Source organism: Podarcis liolepis, assembly GCF_965112155.1.
Source record: "Podarcis liolepis genome assembly, chromosome: 16".
NCBI classification, from domain to species: Eukaryota; Metazoa; Chordata; class Lepidosauria; order Squamata; family Lacertidae; genus Podarcis; species Podarcis liolepis.
Window position 1 is genome coordinate 19,067,053 of NC_139567.1, and position 20,297 is coordinate 19,087,349.

At 44.9% G+C, this 20,297-nt stretch overlaps 1 protein-coding gene and 1 long non-coding RNA gene across 15 annotated transcripts in view; one reads left to right on the forward strand and one right to left on the reverse strand.

Annotated features, from left to right (window-relative positions):
• The window catches only part of LOC310696120, a 493,645-nt gene that overhangs the window by 308,619 nt on the left and 164,729 nt on the right, over positions 1 to 20,297 (forward strand). The window lies entirely within an intron of this gene.
• NCAM1 (neural cell adhesion molecule 1) overlaps positions 1 to 20,297 on the reverse strand; it is a 226,853-nt gene that overhangs the window by 88,080 nt on the left and 118,476 nt on the right. For all 14 annotated transcript variants that reach the window (XM_083480927.1, XM_083480934.1, XM_083480933.1 and 11 more), the window contains exons 2-4: positions 2,793 to 2,867; positions 1,515 to 1,727; positions 79 to 222 (exon numbers count right to left, since the gene is read on the reverse strand). In XM_083480927.1, the coding sequence (XP_083337053.1) occupies positions 79 to 222; positions 1,515 to 1,727; positions 2,793 to 2,867 (432 nt within the window). The remainder of the gene's footprint in view (positions 1 to 78; positions 223 to 1,514; positions 1,728 to 2,792; positions 2,868 to 20,297) is intronic.

The following is a 20,297-nucleotide window of genomic DNA, read 5'->3' on the forward strand; positions in this document are numbered from 1 at the left end:
CCCTTTCATATTTCACAACAACTAGGTTCTAGCCCTGCAATAAAGATGTTCAAAGTTCTTTCCTCACCACCATCTTACCATCTTTTTTAAGAACAACATCTCTGCCCGTGTGCTTCCATATGACTGCGGGAGGCAGCGAGGAGACAACATCACACACAATGACCGCATCCTCTCCTTCTTTGAACTCTTGTGGACTGGGAGCATTCCTGAAAGTCAGCTTCTCTGGAAAGCAAGCAGAGAGAGTTAACCACGTCTGACCTCATACACCCAAGAGGCAGCGCGACACATACTAAGTACAGAAGCATAGAGTTGGACGGGTCCTTGTAAGGCCATCCGGTCCAACCCCTGCTTCGTGCAGGAAAGCCAAAGCTGGAGTATCCACCCAACAGTCTGCCTGAAGTCCCAACAGAGGCACAGTACCCCACTGCACTTATGAGCCTATGCAATCCAGAAAAACAAGGTCAGCAGCAAAAGTTAAAATGTAAAGAACAGCAAAGCGAAGGCAGAAGCTGCTGCTCATGTCACCATCTTGGCTCTTCTGAGTGTGCTGAAGCCACTAGCATTGCAAGCAGAGGTGTGCCTAGGGTCCCTTGTGCCCTTGGCAAGGAGCTGTTTCAGCACCCACAGCAAGGAGCAGTACTGGCACCCCCTGACTGAAAAAAAAAAATCACTGTACAGTAGTAGCCACATTTTATGTCACCCAAGTACTCAAGTGTCTGGAGTGAGAGCGAGGCGAGGAGGAAGGAAGAAAAAGTTCACATGCCTTCGTGTCGCAGTGTGAGAAGGACGGGAAGCTTCTCCTTCGCTCTCACCATGACAGCAGTGCTGTGTCTCCTCACACATATACATCATACGCTCAATAGATTTTTGCAGGGGGCTGCACCCCTGGAGGGGGCTGGTTTCGCCAACCCCTATGTACACCTCTGACTACAAGAGGCTCTGACAGTGGCTCTAGGAAACTCAAGCGAGACAAGGGAAAACAAAACCACACAGGGATCATTTGCTTGTTTTGCAGGGTTCAATAGGCTCTGATCACCAGATTGCAGTGAGCCATGCTGACTCTAGGATTTTAATTAGTTCATCAGTTGGCTGAAAATATTTATATCCTCCCTTTACCCACAAAGTGACCAGTCACAAGGAAAATACATAATGCTTAACAAAAGAACAATAAAACATGAGCCAAAAATATTTAGAACACAAAGAAACCTAAGACAAGAACAGCATCTGGGGTCCCTTTGACATAGAACCCAGTGAGGCCCACTTCTTAAACTATGAGAGATGGGACAATAAAGGTTTTAGGGTGGGGCACCATTACTGGGGTGTCCTCAGTAGAAAGCCCTGGTAGCTGAAATGACACCTAGTCTGAAGGGCTGAAACTCATCAACATTCTTCCCAAAACTGGAAGACATTGGGATATACAAATGTAAGCATACAATGTTCCTGACAGACATTGTAAAATTGCCGTCCCACCTAGCTCTCCCACCCTTTGAAAGCAAATAGGTCAGGTATCTTACGGAAAATCTTCACGTTGAGTGTGGCCTCCACATCGCCTTCCTCACTGGAGACAACACATTTGTAAATGCCAGCATCGTCTATGTTGACATTGTAGATGGTGAGAGTAGATGAATCCTCCGTCCGCACCACTGAGATGTGCTGTTGGTTTGTCGTCAGCTTCTCACCGTTGGGGGCAAACCAGGAGATGTCTTTGGATTTGGCATCCCCAGTCACTAAATCAAAAAGGGTAAGATGTTCAAGGATAAAAACCATTGGATGTTCCCTCTTCCTTAGGAATCATTCAGACAACCCCCTAGAATCTGGGCAGGTGTGGGGCGGCCTCTTAGAATCACTGCTCTTGGGGCCCACCACACAGGTGATAAAGCTTTACTGAACACCAAGGAATAAAGTCATGGGGGGTGAAGATTCAAATTTGTGATGTGTTAACACCCTGCTGTTCATGGGAGCCCTTGCACTGCAGACGATAGGCACTGTGATTCTAAGGATTTGCTATGCATTCATTTGCTTTCACACACTGACCGCTTGCAGCTCAGGTCCCAGGGAAAATTAAAAAAGCATTCACAAGGCTTAAAGTGGTGGTGGGGCGAGTTAGCTTTCTCACAGCAGTTCTAGAATTCCCCAAGAAAGGGCTTGAAATATATTAAAAAGAGGGGACCAAGGATGTTTCCTAAACCCTTTGGGTCTCTGTCACCCGCAATATAGAAGGTGTCAGACTCTTTACAGTTAGTTTCAATTTATAACCAAAGGTCTAGACACAGATTACAATACATTGGAATCCAAGCACACACAAAAAAGAAACTCTAGAATCTAGACAAGCAACAGAAACTTTCTGAACATGTCCCACCAAAACGGAAGTCTCTGCGTACTCTCAGTACGCTTTTACACCCAGCGGCCAAAATTATGTCTCAAGACAACTTCCTGAAGATTCTCCTTCATCTGTCGCAATTGTATGCACGTTTAAAGGAAACAGTCCCTACTGTCTTCGGTGGGACTTGGATATGCATGGAATTGCTGGTTTATGTTAGAGGAAAGGGTGATTCCACCATTCTGTGGTAAATGCTTACATCATCTTTGGATCAGTAATCTTTGTGCAAAGCTGCAAGAATGAGAGCACATTCAAGATGGTCTCCAAATTTGTTGGTGGAACAGCGTAAAGGGACCTCGTAATGGGATCTTAAGACAAGGGATTCTGCCTTTCCACAAGCAATATGCTGACTAACCAATAATGTTTCACCCCAAGCAGCTATGAACAGCCAAAGTGGGAAGTCATTACTCACCTTGACACAAGAAGAATTTGGACTCTCCAACAGGCACCTCCACTTTATTTGGAGCAATGTTCACCTGGAGAGAGACTGCAAAAAACAAGAAGAAGCAAATCAGAGAGAAATGCTAAGATGTGACAGCGTCTGTACTTAGCAAAATACAAATCTGTTGTAGATTACAAGAGCCTTATCAAACTAGTTGTACCTCTTTTGTCATGTAAAACTGTAGGATGTTTGGTTATGCTAAAATTGCTCCACAGTGAAGGTTAGCTATTCACGCCTATACCTGTATTTTAAGGGGTCATTAATATGGATTTACTGAGAAACTATTTTTGTCTCCAGTAGACCTATAGTTAAGAGGAAGGTTAGAATATGTCCTGTCACAGAAATTAAGGAGCAATTGTCCTTCTGCAGGGATGCCACTACTTTGTAAAATTAGTTACTGTATTTACTCGAATCTAATGCTCACCTTTTTTTGGCCAAATTACAGTGCAACAATTTAGGTGCACATTAGATTTGATGGCACATTTACATTCGACAGCAAATACTTTTTTTTTGTTTCAAGGTTCTGAAAATTGAGGTGTACATTAGATTCAATAGTGCATTAAACTCAAATAAATACGGTATAACCAGCTTATAACCTGGTTTGGAGCAACAGGAACAGTCTGATAGCATCTGGGGCTTGTTAGCAGCTCCATGCGTAGGGGTCGGTCTCTCCCCTCCCCCCCTTGTGTGTGTGTGTGTGTGTGTGCATGCATGTGTGCCTATGAGAAAATAACTGAGAGTCACACCAACTATTCTGAATTGGGCTCTACATAGGAAAGGAGAATTACATTGGATGGTCAGTTAGTCCCTTAACATTAGTCCATGAGCAAACTGCCTTTTGAACTCCCCTCTCTCCAGTACACTTCCCCCTTGAAAGTCTTTGTACGCTCTTGTGATGGCACTGGAGGTGACTATCTCTCTTTTCCAATATGCTGGTTGCCCTTTTACTCTACTTTATTTCTATGTAATCTAATTTTGCTCATCCATATTACTTTAACATAATTCACTCCCAGACAGAATGGAAGAGCCACACGCAGTAATAGAATGTGAAACGTTTATTAGATTCAGTGTGGTGAGACCTAAATAGCCCAGGACCAAAGAGTTGTGGTGTCTTCCTTCAATTTATTGCCCTGTCATCCACTCTTGTATACTGGGCAGTGCCCATCACCAAGGGTGGGGTTTCAGCTATGGGGCACAAGAACCCAGGCACACATGAGCAATTTGAATGCACATGGCTGTAGTCTCGAAGCTGATATTCAGAAGCAGTCATCCCAAAACAAAACACATATCTAGAAGGAAAATCGACTTCAAGAGGTTTTGCTCACAGCTCTGTTACACTGTAGGGCTTTTGATTCTGCAGTATCCAACTAGGTTATAATCACAATGGACCACTGAAATGGACCCACAATGGACCTACTGAGTTAGGGCTCATTCCCACTTCTGTTTGCCCCATTGCTTCCCCCTGAGAAAACCCACAGTTTAGTGCTGGATTGGAACAAACAGCCATCTGGATTTCAGCAGATCGCCGTTTGGTCTGATTTAGCACTAAAGGGCAGACTTTACTCGCGGGAGGGGGGAGAGAGAAGAAGTGGGGCAAAGGCAAAACCACTCAGACCTGTGCCTAGGTACAGGATAAGCAGAAGTGTGGACAAGCCCAAGTCATGTCTATTAACTTTGAAAGGTCTACTCAGGCTTACATGGACGGAGCTTTTGGCCAGCCTTCTCAAACATGCTTCCCTCCAGATGTTGTGTGGCTCCAACTCTCATCAGCCACAACAGCTGTCATGGCCAATGGTCAGGGATGATGTGATTTGGAATGCAACCAGAATGGAAAGGGCTGTTTCAGGGGTTCATCTTCTGACCCAACTCTTGCCTTCCATTGTATGGAGGTTCCCTGGCCCTCAAACCACTTGTGAGTGAAATTTAAAGCTGAAAGATCCCAGAACAACTGGAGGAGACACCAGCTGGTTCTACGCCAAACTCAAGTTGGCCCTTGGATTTGTCTCAGACGTCTGCCCTGCAATGCTGGGATTCATCAGAGCACACCTTCCTCTGTGCCTTGCTAGCTGGGGATCTTTTTGTTCCGTACTATAAATGCCTCTCCATCACAACTACACATTCTCTCTTGGACTCCAGAATCTGTGAGCATTGTGGTCTTTCGTGATAAGTAATGAGCCATTAGGGAAGGCATAATTGGATGCTGGCTCACTTCCACGGACAAGCTTGCCGGAGCTTCCTGGCCTAACAAGTCCAGGTCAGAGAAGGATTTCAAGAGGTTTGACCTAATGTGTGCAATTTCCAAATTGCAGCCATTAGTTGGAGAGAAAACAATCACCATAATAGAACTGCTCAGTCCAGCATAGCCAAAACATTCCTCCATACCTCTACTCCTGCAAATGCTTAATTTGTTAAAACTCTTTAGTGGTCCAGCACTACAAAACTGGCTTCCTTTCAGGGGTGGCTGGACCACAAAGCTGTTTGATGCATGTGCCTATCTGCCCCCACATAGAGAATTTTAAAACTACAATGATCCTGCGGAAAGGAATCAGTCTCCTTAAGACAGCAGCAGCAGTATTCTTCCTTCCTTCCCAAGGACAGTGGAGACTTGTTCACATATCCTGTTGTCCCACTGTTGTCTCCCCACCCAAACCCAAGAAAACTGTCAGAGCTCAATCAGAGCAAGCAGCCATTTAGATTTTCTCAAGATTGATTGACATTTGCTCTGATTTAGCATTAAAGAGTGGGTTTCCCATGGGAAAGGAGCAGGGCAAGAGAAAGAACACTACGACCTGTGCTTTCCTGGCACTGGACAATCAGAAGTGTGGATGAACCCTCTGTTACTAAATATTTTAATGTGAGCCCATCTAATTTGCATTTCCCAAGCCCAGGTTAGAGAATGTGTGAGCTGAAATGCAGCTGCCATGTGAAACTCACTCTTCCCTGCACTTCTCCAGTCAAAAAGTGCACATATCAGGGAAAAGTGTGGACCGAAATGTGGATATTTGAAAGGGGGGGAAAGGAATGCACAAAAATGCATAGTAGGCAAAATTGCTACAAAATTGCCTACTTTATAGTAGGCAAAATTGCATACAAAAATATGTCATCAGAACAAAAGTGTGCAAAAATGCATACACTGGCATTTTAAAAATGGAAACCTGCTTGAATTTTGCCTGTTGTCTATGTGGTGGTTCTTTCAGCACTAAGTGAAGACATCTTCTTCCTTTCCTCAGGCTTTTCAGGTTTTTCTTTTTGGTGTTTCAGTGATCTTTTGTACTGTCACTGGTTTTCATTTTATTCCACTATTGCTTTTATTTTGTTCTACATTTTATGTTTTACATCCGACTTTTACAACTTAATGGCTTTAAATTTTAACTTCAGTCTTATACTAGGCCTCGTAGCCACAGGCAAGAAGGAACTGAGTGCAGGCAAGGGAGTTGGCTGGTGGATAAAGGCCAGAGTGCCTTCCACACTCCATTGTACCCAGTGCAGAAATGTAGCAGGCTGCTATAGGGGGAAAAACAGGACTTCTCTGCCCCCTGCTTCTTCTAGCCCCAGCAGGCTACTACGGGGAAAGGCAGACTAGTAACTTTTGTTAGCTTCAAGGCTCTTTTATTTGTGTCCAGAGAACTTGCAACTGTGAGATATATAAATATTCCAAACCAGCAAACAACCAGAGCCCCGCTGACGGAGGTCACACAGAGGTTAAGGTGTGCAAACCGCATCCGGAACATTACCCTTGCAAAAGGGCCATACCTTGCCTGCCTTTTTTTTTTTTAATGCATAAAATTTAAGACTTTGCCTTCCTGCTTTCTTTTTAGGCTGATGAATCTTTGATGTGTCTTATTGATTGTCAGCTTACGTTTTCTAAGCTTTTAGGCTGTAAGCCACCATGGCTTCCCTCCCCCCCCCCAAAAAAAAGCTAAAATAACTTTGAAAGGTCCCAGGTTCAATTCCTGGCATCTCTACTTAAAGAAGGTCTCCAGTAGCTTGGTTCTCTCCAAAACCAACATTGCGCCAGGGCTGAAGATTGTCTCATTCAGAGATGTAATTGCTGCTTCAACATCCAATGTTGTTGCAGGGTTGGTATTCATTGCACGAGTCTACATTAAGCCACTCTTGATTTTGAAAGGTACGTATCAGTCCAATGGTCCCAGTCTAGATCAACCTTCTCCAAACTGGAACCTGCAAGTTTTTGTTGGACTACTACTCCAAATATCCCTGACAACTGGCCATAGATTGTAGCCTACCTTCCCAGAGGCCAATCAGATGCTTCCAAGCAGGATATGAGAGTAGCACCTGTCCCTTACCCCAAGTCTCTGAATCTGGAGGTTCTATTCACCTGCTGATAGCCCAGCTACCCTCCACAAATTTGTCTGATATTTTCCCAAAGCCATGTAACTTATTGTGGTAAGGAGTTCCATAAGGTAACTATAGCTACTTTCTTTTGCCTTTCCTAATCCTTTTTGGGTTTCTTCTGCTAAAAAAAAAGGGGGAGGTGTGGGGACAGAGTTGGGATGTGCCACCTAAAATTCAAATGGTTTTTCTTCAAAGTGCTGACAAGAAGAAACCTGTTTCCTTTACACTTGATTTACTTTCTCCCACATCAAGACGGACATTGTTTGCTCCTATAAATAAGCCTCTGCTGACAGTCACTGAGCCAGCCTTTAAAATTTTCAATGTCTTGTTTGAAAGATGCTGCTAAAGGACAACAGGTTGACAATGGGACTGATTGCACAGCTGGATCAACTGAGGGGAGGGGAGAGAACAAGGGGGTGTGATTTGGTGGGGCTTTGGCCCATATTTCTGGAGAGAAAGGAAGTAGCGAGACTTGGATACCAGCAGGATGGGAAAATGCTGGGTATCAGCTGTTCAGATGGGCAAATTCTGAGCTTTCAAATCTTGGGGCCTCCAAAATACTGGAATTTAGTTGTTACAAGAACTGTCAACGGATTTAATATAGATTAATAATAATAATAATAATAATAACAACAACAACAATAACAAATACTACTACTACTAACAAAAGGAGATAGTCTTTTTTGAAGTGTGGCACCCTAGATGGCTTCATAATCAAAAGCTACCACCCACAGGGATAAATATTGAGGTAAATGTAATTTGCCACAAACAGCTGCCACACATACGGTTTTTCCCTTGTGTGGTAATACTGGCTAGAACATTCCCGTGTTTTGTTCTGCTTTCCCCTGCATCAGCTGGTGGCAGCAGCGAGTGGAATGAATACAGAATATTGTGGTGTAAGGGAAGTCAAGCACTATGGAAGGAGGTAGACACACCTTATCTGTTTTTGACAGAAGCCACGAGCTTATCATAATCTCCAGTTAGAAGGAAAGGGCATGTTAAATATCTTCAATGATGAAGCCATTTAGGGGGTGAAGGAAGGCAAGTCTAAACAAACTGGGCCTAAGGAGTGATAATATAAAAGTAGCTTATAGCAAAGGCTTATCCATACTTCACCTTGTCCTGCTGCTTCCCTCCACCCCAAAGGGAAAACCGGTCTTTATTGCTCAATCAGAACAAGCAGCATGGGGTTTTCTGTAGGCTGCTGTTTGTTCTAGTTTAAAGCTAAGTGGGTGTTCCCTGGGAAAGGAGCAGAGCAAGGGGGAGACCACACAGCCCCTGTGTTTTCTAGGCAAGGACAAGGGGAAGTATGGATGAGGTCCAAGTCAGTCCACTGGTCTATGTAGTCCAATTCTGTATATTCTGACTGGCACCAACTCTTTAGGGTTCTAAACAGGGGTCTTTCCCAAGGTTAGCTGTAGAATCCTTTTAACCGGAGACGCTGCAGACTGAAACTGTGAATATGTGTGTATAGTCTATTTATTTTATTTCCTTAATTAAAACCTTTGCATGCCAACCCTCACACCATTTAGGGTTATAGGGCAGCGAACAACCAAATTCTATGGCAGACAGGTACTTCTTGTTCCTAGACTTGCCAGGACCCATTTCGAAGGTGTCAGTGGCAAGCTGATGCCAGGATAGTTTGAAACCTAGAGAGTCGGGAATTTAAATCCTGACAAAAAGAGCCAGCACTCTCAGGAAATGTTATTTAGTTTTCTCCCCAACCCTGGCTATAAAATTGCATAATCCTCCTCACTGCTCCTTATCATAATAGCGGCTATACAGGAGACACTGTACATGCTAAGCTTATAGCAGTCTTTCCTAACCTAATGCCCCCTATGGGGGCTGGTGGTGGGCTGATGCAAGTTGTAGTCCAAAGCAGCTGGCGGGCACTATGTCAGGCATGGCTGGCTTACAGAATACAAAAGATGATCCTTCAGCCTCAGTTCCAGGTCTGGGGGGGAATGGGTAATATACGAGGATAGGAAGCATTCTCCAACTGGGAGCAGCATGCACAGCACATCAGAAACAACAGCCTGGAAGCAAGCTCCGTCTGATCTGTCCACTGAACCCATCCATTTGCGATAAACTCCCTGTCATTTAAGGCATTAAGCTCCCATAAGGCCACTTGGCAGGCCTTCCCCATTCTTCTTCCAATCACATTTGTCCAAGCTTTGCTACCCATATTAATTCATTAGAGATTCAATTTCCCAATTCATAAAATCAGCCTTACATTTGGAAAGCGTCTCCTGGGGAAATGGATGGCTTTTGCTATCTGAAGTGACTCAGCTGTGGCGTGCCACGGAAAGGGCCTTGCGCCGTCTCCTGACAGCATAGCAGCAGTCAAAGGCAATCCATTGCTCAAATTCATTGCCTGGCCCAATCTCACAGTCTACATTGTGAGGCAAAAAATAAATAAATAATGTGGATGGGAACCGGAGGCAAGGACTCTCGCAGCAGCCTAGTATTGCAGAGGGCAATTCAGAGGGCAAGGAAACTCATCAGCACTAGTCCAAGGCTACTGGTGTGGCAAGTAACATCACCTGGACACAGGCTGCTGGCTTCAAACCAGGAATCTTCCACCCCTCCCCCATTTACCGTATTGGCCTGAATATAAGCCGCACACGAATATAAGCTGCACCTTTAAAATTGATGGGGGGGTGTTTTAAAATACCCAAATATATGCCACTCCATTCCTCGTTGCTCCTGGCTGCATACTGGGGGGAGGGGGTGTGCTGTGCTGCTGGTGGCGGTTCCCCTTCCAAGCCTTGGGGGAGAGGGCACAGGGCGGGTGTCGCTTTGCCACGTTCCTGGTGCTGTTTGCCCCGCGTGCCTGGCTGCATACCGTAAGGTCACAAATATAAGCCCCACTTTAACTTTTCGCGGTTGGAATTTGGGCGAAAAGTGAGGCTTATATTCAGGCCAATACAGTACTTTTAAAACCTGCAGCTGAATTAGTAGAGGAGGCACCCAGGACTTCTCTTGTTTGAGTTCTCCACAGACCTTCAAATCAGCTGCTTTTCCCATCTGCAGAGTCGAACACTAGGAGGCCGAGTTGGAGAGGCAGAGGGGGGCAGGCAGAGGAGACAAACGGAGCCATTCTTTCCCACAAGGCTTGCACGTGAGAATTTACACACTGGATTGCACCCTGCATTAATCAGCCTGTGTCAACTGGACTTTCTGCCTCAAGCGCCAAAATACTTTGAGTCAGCAAGTATGTTTGCAGTCCCCAAGCATTCACTGTCACAAACTAAGCAGAATTCCCCAGCACCGTTTGAGTAGCTGCGAAACCATTATTCACTTCCAAATGACCTGCCTTCTTTCCTTCTTTTAATGTTTTCTCCTGCTGTTTGACTGAACGGTGCTGCATCCAGTAACATCTCCCATTGCGACAACCTGGTGGGTACATTTCACTCTCATGATGGTCACTACATCACATGGATGGATAGAAAGGAAGATTCCTCCCCAGTCCCTTTTCAGGTGAGATTGGCTAATGAGAATGGGCACCCTCTTGTGTGCAGTTGGATCAGTTCTCTGGAGCTCCTCCTCTGCAGGCACTTGAGTTCAGTGACAAAGCACACGCTTTGCATGCAGAAGGTTCAAGTTTCAGTCCTTGCCATCTTTAGTTAAAAGAATCTCAAAAGAGAGGTGGTTGGGGAAAGCAAGTAGATGAAACTGTGGGCTGTCTCATCTCTCAGCAGCAAATTTAAAGCTAAAGAGGAACCCCGGGCTGCAATCTAGGAATCCAACTGCCTTGTAAGTTGGAATGGAAAGCCAAGTTGGCTGCACAGAAGAAGTGGCAGGGCAGGAGCTGCATGCTGTCCAACTTTTTCAAGCCCTAAACCGGGATGTGTCTTCTGGGACACACTCCTGGGTGAGTCATGTGACTTGCGCCTCACTCCTGCTCTCCTCAATGTGCTTTTTGGGTGCTGTGGAAGATTCCCCCCCCCAAAGCACCTTTTCAGGGTGAGAGCACAGCATGAGAGCACGCAAAAGTGCAGCACCCAAAATGGCTGCCAAGATCTCGCCAAAAACACAAGCTGTCCCATTTTTTTCCAGGGCACTTGGAAGATATGGAGTTGTTCTTAATAGATATCCATGGGACGCAGACTGAGTGCTCCTTCCATAAGGAAATGGAAGAAGCAGTCACACTGCATCAAATAACAGCATGGATCCCAACCATGGTCGCACCTGCTGGTCTGCGACAAAATTAACTATTGTCAAGACAAACCCCACAAAAACATTTCAGAAAATGGGAAATGTAAGTAAATATTTGCAAAAACTGTCTGATTTCCAGCAGAAGTTCCAACATGCAGAATGAAGACTCCTCTCAATGCAGAGTCCTGGACCAGAAATTCCAGAAACCCTGCTCTCTACAGAATGCCACCCGCTCCCATCCCTGCTTGTTTAAATAGCAACCATTAATCTCTTGCTCAAAGCTAATTCTGTGTCTCATCCTCTTCCCAGGGGAGAACGGCTAAGTGCAGTTCTTCTGTTTCCTTTTAAATATTTGCTAATGCAGCCTCTTAGCACACGCGTACATGGGGAAGAAAAGATCGCCCACAGAAGTCAAAGCATAAGGAAATAAAGCACTGCATTTGAAACAAAAGTGCAGAAGCTTGTGGCAGATTCTGTGAATCTTGTGGATGACATTGGTTCATCGGTATGGAAAGAAGCACACCCACTGGATCATTCCAGTTGAATAACTGCATTTCCAGGGACCATTGGTTGGAATTCAAAATGGCAGCTTCCTGCATTAGAAATCACATTTACTATATTTGCCAGTTAAGCTGTAAAAACTAAACAAAAAACCCACCAAGCTTTTCATAGGGAAATATTACTAGGTGTTTCTGGATGCTTTTGGCGGAAATTTTGCTATTACTTTTCTCAGCTTCTCTGCAGATAACCTCCAAATTGTGTTATGTTTCTGATCTTTAATTTGCAGGGGAGGAATCTATTTTTAATCCAATTTTGATACAGTCTTACAAATTCTGGGAAGAAAGATATTCTGGAAGTGATCCACCAGGATCTCCCCCCCCCCCCCAAATCATCACATATTTCTAACACCTCAGACTGGCAATCACATACATGTAAATCAACAAGGACTCTATAGCAAGCAACAAAACTATTTTCAGGACAAATCAGATTTATGTACCTTGCTGGAGCTGCTGAACCATTTTTGATACAACCTTGACTACCAGGAGTTATTGGCATATATTTGTTCCTATTTTAAAAAGTGCTATAGCAGTCCTATAAAAGTTGCAGAGAAGGGAAGCTAGGTGAGGTAGAGGGTAATGCATTGCTCATGAATGGCTATATCTGCACTGCAGCTTAAGGCTGCAATACTTGCATACTTGCCCCACAGTTCAAGAACCACAGAATACACTGTGGAGCTTACTTCTGACTAAACGTGCACAAGAATACAGTGAAACCTCGGTTGTCGAACACTTCCAAAGTCAATTGTTTTGGCTTTCGAATGCCGACAACCTGCAAGTGAATGCTTCCATTTTCGAACGCGCCTTGGAAGTCAAACAGCTTCTGAGGCGCGTTTTTTCTCCATTTTCTCCATTGCAACTGCCAACCGGCAATTGCGCCTCAGTTACTGAATGTTTTGGAAGTTGAACAGTCTTCTGGAACGGATTGTGTTCGACAACCGAGGTTCCACTGTATAAGAATAGCCCTGCTGGATCAGACACAAAGGCCATCAAATTTCCCATAGTGGCCAACCAGATTCCTATACAGTGGTACCTTGGTTCTTGAATGGCTTCGCTCCCGAACAAATTGGCTCCCGAATGCTGCAAACCCAGAAGTAAGTGTTTCGTTTGTGAATGTTTTTCAGAAGCCAAACATCTGGTGTGGCTTCTGCTTGAGCGAAGGAAGCTCCTGCAGCCAATCGGAAGCCACGCCTTAGTTTTCAAACGGTTTTGGGAGTCGAACGGACTCGTGGAACGGATTAACTTCAAGAACCAAGGTACCACTGTAGAAAGCTTACAAGGAGTGTTTGCTCTCTTCCAGTGACTCATATACAGAGACATTAATAAATAGATTGTAAACAGCCTGGAAATATTTGACACTAGGACATGGGGAAGGCCTTTTCTGTAGCTATGCCTATCTTGCAGAATTCCTTACATCTCAGGAGATTGTTAGGCCCACTTCAAAATGATCTTTATCTGCTTCAACTAGCTCACGTTTAATTGTTGTCATTATTTCTGACATATTATTTTACTTGCATTGGGGGGAGGGAACGTATAAACACTGTAAAAGAATTGTAAAAACAATTGTTTTTAATACAACGCAATTGTGAAATTTAAACTGCTGCGGGCAACTCTCAGTGTGGTGGTTAAGGACAGGAGAAAGTGTGGATAAGCCCTTAGACTAAGCGAAACATGGGGAATGTGGCTGATATGTGTCATAGAGATGAGGATCAGGGTAGCTCCCTGTGTTTGTTTTACCAAACTCTTGAATATAGATAGAAAGGTGCCTAGATTAAGTGGCTATAGAGCCACTCATTTTCCCTTTAGAGAGGTAAAAGTCACAGGTATTTTCTGGAACCCTCGCCAAAATTTGTCAGGGGGAAATGATCAACTGGAGAAAAAAGAAGCAGGCATAAACTATCTTACATTTCTAGGGCAGACATATCCTCCAAGTTACAAGCCATGAAAGTTGCTTGCCAACTGAAAAACAGCATAACTTTCAATCAAACAAAACCAGGAGGAAAATCACCCACAGCCAGCATTGTGCCTTCAGCTCAGCATTTACTGTGGCCCCTTGCACACATCACAAAAACAAGATCCCAAAAAAGTCAAAGTCATGCCGAGGGGGGCAGGCGGGCAGTTTTGACATGGCTAAAACTCTTCATCATCTCTAGGCAATTATTAGACCGGAACACTGGGCTGGGCACTCGCCATCTGCTTGACTGTTTTCTGCACAAAGCCAGAGACAGTAATCAGTGGACAAAATTTTATCCCCCGCTGGTGGACACAATTGCAGCAAGAGCAGCCCTTTCCTCGCCTAGGAAAACAGCAAGCCAAACGAAGCAGAGGCAATTTTCAAGGTGCTCTCCTTGTCCAGGGACACACAATTGCCTTTGTCATAAAGAGACACAATTCGGCTCTCGGTATGACAGCTACCTTAGCCGACCCTGTATGCTGCGGCAGTCTAGTGTCTAGACAAATGCACGGGTGTGTGTCCTTATTTAAGAACTGGAGATCGTTAAGTGATGCAGATCTTCCTGCATCCCTTATCTTGGGTCCCAGAGAGCGATTTAATCATGCAGTGTCCCAGATATGTAAAGAAGGATAAAAGAATACTTCTATCTCCCCCCACGTAAGAATCGGAAGAAAGCATTTTGCATATTAAATAACCTCCTCTGCCCAAGCTTCCTAATCCATCTAATCCCCACCCCCATCCCGGACGTGAAAGGGCAAGGAGGACGAATTAATGGGTTTGTATCAAAACAAAATCGGAGCTAAACCAGGGAACCACGGAGCCTTGTTCATTTCCATTTCCTCATTAACAGCATCAGGTCTCCGGGCTTAGCGGGGCCAGGCTGCCTCCATACAAGAGGCTTAAACTCTCAAGCCATTTAAAAAATGATCACTCCAAAAGGTAATCCTTCGACAAAATGCAACAGGGCACTGGAGATGCTGCCAAATGACCCAGTGACCCAGCTAAAGACAGGAGCCCCCCCCCCCAATAGCCTTCAACCTAGTTCTTGCAAAGGTGAGTCGACCTGTTTCTGGGCTGTACCATGTCAGGCTGCCGGGGGGGGGGGATCTGGTGAACACCAAGACAACTAGATATCAAAGAAAAGGATTTTGCCTTAGCCCTCTCATTGGCATACCAGCTTTCTTGGAGCAGGGAAACCTAGCTATGCATGTAGCGGTGCAAACCAGAATTCAGTGAGAACCAAGCCTCATTTAGTGGGGTCCACATTCAGACCCATTTTGAAAGCTCAAGGTGGAGCTGCAGTGACTTTTTAAACATGAAATTGAATTCTACAAGCAGAACTCTAATAATACAGTGGTACCTCGGGTTACAGGCGCTTCAGGTTACAGACTCCGCTAACCCAGAAATATTACCTCGGGTTAAGAACTTTGCTTCAGGATAAGAACAGAAATCCAGCGGCGCAGCAGCAGCAGAAGACCCCACTAGCTAAAGTGTTGCTTCAGGTTAAGAACAGTTTCAGGTTAAGAACGGACCTCCGGAACGAATTAAGTATGTAACCAGAGGTACCACTGTATCCTACTTCCAGGACTCAGTGATTCCACAGGGTTGGGGGGGGGCGTTGGGGGTGCTAAAGCTATGGAGTGGTGAAACAGGTGCTAGTCCTCTCTGCCGTTTTGGAGCCCAAGGAGCAATTTGGTATTCTGGGGAGCTCCGGGCTATGAAACAGGCCAGGTCCTCTAATAGCTGGCCAGCAGAGTTATTCCTGATAGTCCAGAGGTTACTGACTCCTAATGTGGGGAAAGGAACTTCTGGAGCACTCGAATATCTGCTGCAACCAACTGGCTACACATTGTGGGAATGAAGTTGCATGACTCTGGTGTGATCTTGATTCTGCAATTTTATTATATTTTTTATTTTTTGCAGCTCTATCTGAAGGACTCAGTGTCATTATTTAAGATGTTTTGTGGGATTTTGATTTACCTTATATAATCAGCACCCCCAACCGCTGTCCTTCCTGGTTATTAAATCTAACAGAGATGGGCTGAATGTTTGGGTCCAGAGTGTAGCTAACCCTTCACTGTGCAAGGAGGTGGTCCCTGCTACATTGAAACAGGCAGTAGTGAGACCACTCCCAAAGAAACCATCTCTGGACCCTCCGGACTTAAACAACTATCAGCCATTTGCCCATACACCCATTGGGGGGAAGGTGGTGGAGAGGACCTTAGTCGGGCAGCAGCTAGCATTATTCCCCATCCCTTGTTTACCATACCCTACCAAAGCCCAAGTACTTCCAACTCAAATAGAGGCATATTGTTTTACTGACTGCACCTGCCTCCATCTCCCTCCTCTTCCTTTGTTGTCTTTATCCATTACAAGCTCCTTGGGGTAGCAACTGATCCTCTTATACTTAGCAAAACACAGTGTACATTTAAGGTGTTATATAACAGACTGAAAGATCTAAAGTAAAATCTATACTTCCATTTTACTCACGGAAGATCCCAGGTTCAGTTCCCAGCATCTCCAGGTAAAAGCATATCAGAAAACTAGGCTAGGAAACAGAGATGACTAAGGAATTTGAACTTTGTGAATTCTTACACAAACTGACCCATCCTGGAACTAATAAATTATAGATCAAAACTTAGTCATCTACTGGTTCTCTTTTTCTCAAATGTTTCGATGCATTTTCAAGCAGAAAAATAAATTTAGAAATGCTTATTTCGATAGAAAACGTGCTTAGAGAAGCTACTTTAATTGTGGACCAGGCTCAACGAATCAAAAGGGTGAACTCAGTAACCCCATTTCTTACTAAGAAAGAGCTTCAGGTTATCTTTTCTTCCTCCAGAAATAATACCTGCTCAGCTTTGCTAAATCTACCTAAGAGTGAAACCTTTATTCTGCTGGAAGTCAAATATGAAACACCAACTGACAATGTCTTGTACCTGATGACCAGAAATAAAACAACTGTTGGAAAGTAAGGGGAAAGTGGAAATGTCCTTTGAAGACCCTACTGTCCATTTCAAAAAGTCACATAATTCTTACTCAGAAAAATCAGCCTGCTACCATTTCAACACAATAACCTTTCCCAAACAGCAAATGTCATAATTTATTTCTCCTTTCGATTCATACTTCTACTATCAAGGCACTCACTTTTCTATTGCATAGTGCAGTGGTCCATGAATTCTAACATTAAACCACTCTGAACATTTTCTCTCCCATACGTGTGTCTCCCTTTCCTAAGTTCTTTCTTTTCTTTTCTTTTCTTTTTTTTCTTTTTTTCTTTTTTTTTTCTTTTTTTGGAGAGGAATATATATTTCCATGACATAGTCTTCTCTGTTTTGCTTAGAAAACTTTTGCTTTCTCCATAAAAGGTTAGTAACAGGAATGGATTAGTACTATAGTATTAGGTCACGGATGTGACCCTTTGAGCAAGCTGTATCTCATTATGCTTTTATAATGTGGAAGGATCAGTAGAATCTATAGATTGATTTGAAGCTTGTCAGTGTAGGAGAGAAACGTGTGAGGATGGCCCACGCTACATTTGGCATAAAAAGAATACAAACTGGTTCATTTTGAACGAGTGAAATATTTGACGAGACATGTTGATATGCACTGTGTGCTTTTCTTCCATAGGGTTGCAACTCATGAGCTGGGGTGGCTTTTCCACATTCCAAGTACCCAACCCAACTGGTAACCAATACCACCCACACAGAAAAATGATAGGGGCTTTTTCTTGTGTCCCAGGTCAAACCCCAGCATCTCCAGGCAGGGCTGGGAACACCCCATGCCTGAAACCATGGCAAGGAGGTGCTGCTTTCACCACCAGTATGATGTTAATAGCAGGGGCAGGGGGAGATGTGTGTGTGTGTTGGGGGCCCATTGTTGGCACAGTGCCAATTCCCACCTGCGGAGACCCAGGAGTGGTCAGTGTCGTAAAGCCACTTCCAGCATCAGGAGGAGGTGGTGTTGCAGGCTTCACGCCCCAAACACACGCACAGAGGCTGGTTTCCAGCCCCCGCGCGATCAGGGGAATCCAGGGCCGTGTCATCCCCTGAGCCAGCCAATCGGCTGGCCAAGGGTGTGTGACTTGCCTCATTTAAGGCAAGTCGGGCCCCGGGATCTCCCTCTTTGGTCTGAACAGCTGCTGTTGTTTCCCGCCCGCCCTTTGAGGTTCCCCTTCTGACCTTGCCATGGACCTCGGTTGGTCACCGTTAAGAGGGGCCTGGTAGGATTTTTTTTCCACTTGGCAAATTGGCACCGGCCATTTGGTTTTTTGCCTACCTCGTAGCAAATCGTCACAACTCCTTTGGTTTTGGCGGTTAGGCATTGGTAGGGGTATTGTTATGTAGATGTGTTGGGGGGGAGCACCATCATCTCCCCCAAATATTGAAGGGTAGTCCGGTAAAGGATTCCGGGGGGCATGGCCTCATCCGAAGCCTATGGAGGTCATGGCTTAAAGCGCGCCCCCGAGTGGTAACCCCGGGGGAGTCCCTAGTTGATGTGCATCAGCAGAGCTCCCCCTGCTGGTGTTAACCCTTCCCGGTCTTCAAGCAAACAGGCTGAAGCCGGATAGTCGGATAGGACCAATGCCTAAGCCAATACCGCTCTTTACCTGTAACCAATAAAGTTGTGGCCAATTTTAGCCCATTAACCTAAAACAATGGTGTCATGTGTCTTTATTTCTACTGGGGGGAGGCAGGAACTTGCCATGCAATGCATAAAGTCAGCAACATCCAGCAGTTTCACAGAATCCCACAGTTCTGGAGCACAAACATATACTCCCATCATATAACACCACAGACTCAAGCAATAATTCAGTGTGGATTCATTCTCTCTCTTACAACTTGAAAACATATCTGCGACTATTCATTTTTGCTGAATGTATAAGGGTGGGAAGACATTCAGCCCACAGCCACTCCTGGCCCATTCAACCTTCAATCCACTAGAAATGACCATCCCGTTGAAAAAGCATGTGTTGTTAGATGTTCACATCATACACACACGCAATATTGTCATTTTTCATTTGCAGGAAGCTTCCACCTGAAAGAACCCCCTTGCAACCTCCCCCACTCTAAAAGCTGAGCCCCTCTGCAGCACGTGAGCCAAACCTGGGTGGGGAAAGTCAGCCATTCATTTGCAAGGCAGCCGCTTTACCTTGAATTATTAATGCTAACCTACGCCAGCAATTTTCCACCAGAGAGAGCTCAGCCTTAATTGTTATACCAATAAAGCCAGGTTGAAATGGTCTACCGGTACGGCGTCCTGGGTAAACAGGTTTGCCTGAGAGGCGCCTGGCGGTCTATAAACAATCTCCCCCACTGCTGAAATGCTGTTTGGCATGAGAGTTCTCATTAAAATACCCCTACCTTGGATTTCAATCATCAGCTAATTATTATTAATTCCCCCTCTCCTATCTGTATGTTTTTCAATAGAGGCCCTCTCTCTTGCTTCAGCGAGGAAAGCCTCCATGTCCACATGATGCAAAAGCCCCTTTTAGCAACAAATGGCAATGGTTTAGAAAGGCTATTTCTTCACTGCACACAAATGCTCCTTTCCAATGCTTGGTTAGTAACAGCCAACAGCATACCAGAAGAAAAGCATGTTTAAAACAGGCTGAATAACAGATTTGGTACATAGGAATACTGAATGCAAATGCAGTGTGATGGAGAAAGAGGGAAACCTTGGCTGTGAGCACTAATAGCCAAAATGGGGCGACACAAAAAAATTGCAGAGGTGTCACCATTATTTGGAATGAAGGCTGAGCCATGCCAATCCCGGGTCAGACACTAGAGGGCACAGAGAGACCAAGGCATGGCATCACCCATGAGGCTTGAAAGGGCTGTGGGTGCATGCGTGGGCCCCTTTGGACAAACCAACCAAAGCAACAGCTCAACAAATGATTCAGTCATGATTTCTAAGCATGCAAACAGAGATTCAAGGGCAGGAGGCTCAGATGTTATCCCCTCTAGGCTTGTAAAGGCTGATACTTCCTTGGGATCTGTGGTTCACTCACCTACTTTCCTATTCAGCATCAACCAATTACTTCTTGTCCTAATTAGGCTGGACAAATGTTCTCTCTCTTCCATATATTACATGGAACGAGGCTGATACCCCCTCATCACCACCCCTCCCAAATAGAAGATGCTCCTCTCAACTGCTTGCTTTTACTTATTTAAAGTGAGAGGGAAGGCCAAAAGCAGACATGTGATGTGTTATTATCTATCAGAGCTGACCCTGTCACCACTAGAACAGGCTGTACAGATAGCAGCAGGCTTCTCCCCTCCTTGTGCTGGCGGTGCGGAATGTGCTAGTTCCAAGGTTGTGGTAGCCTGTGAAAAGTTTAAAGATCAGCAGTGAGGAAGGGCTATACAAGGAAGCTGAGGTAAATATTGGGGGTGGCAAGGGGGCGGGGATATAACTCTTGCAGCCTTAATAAAAAGAGAGTGCATGTTT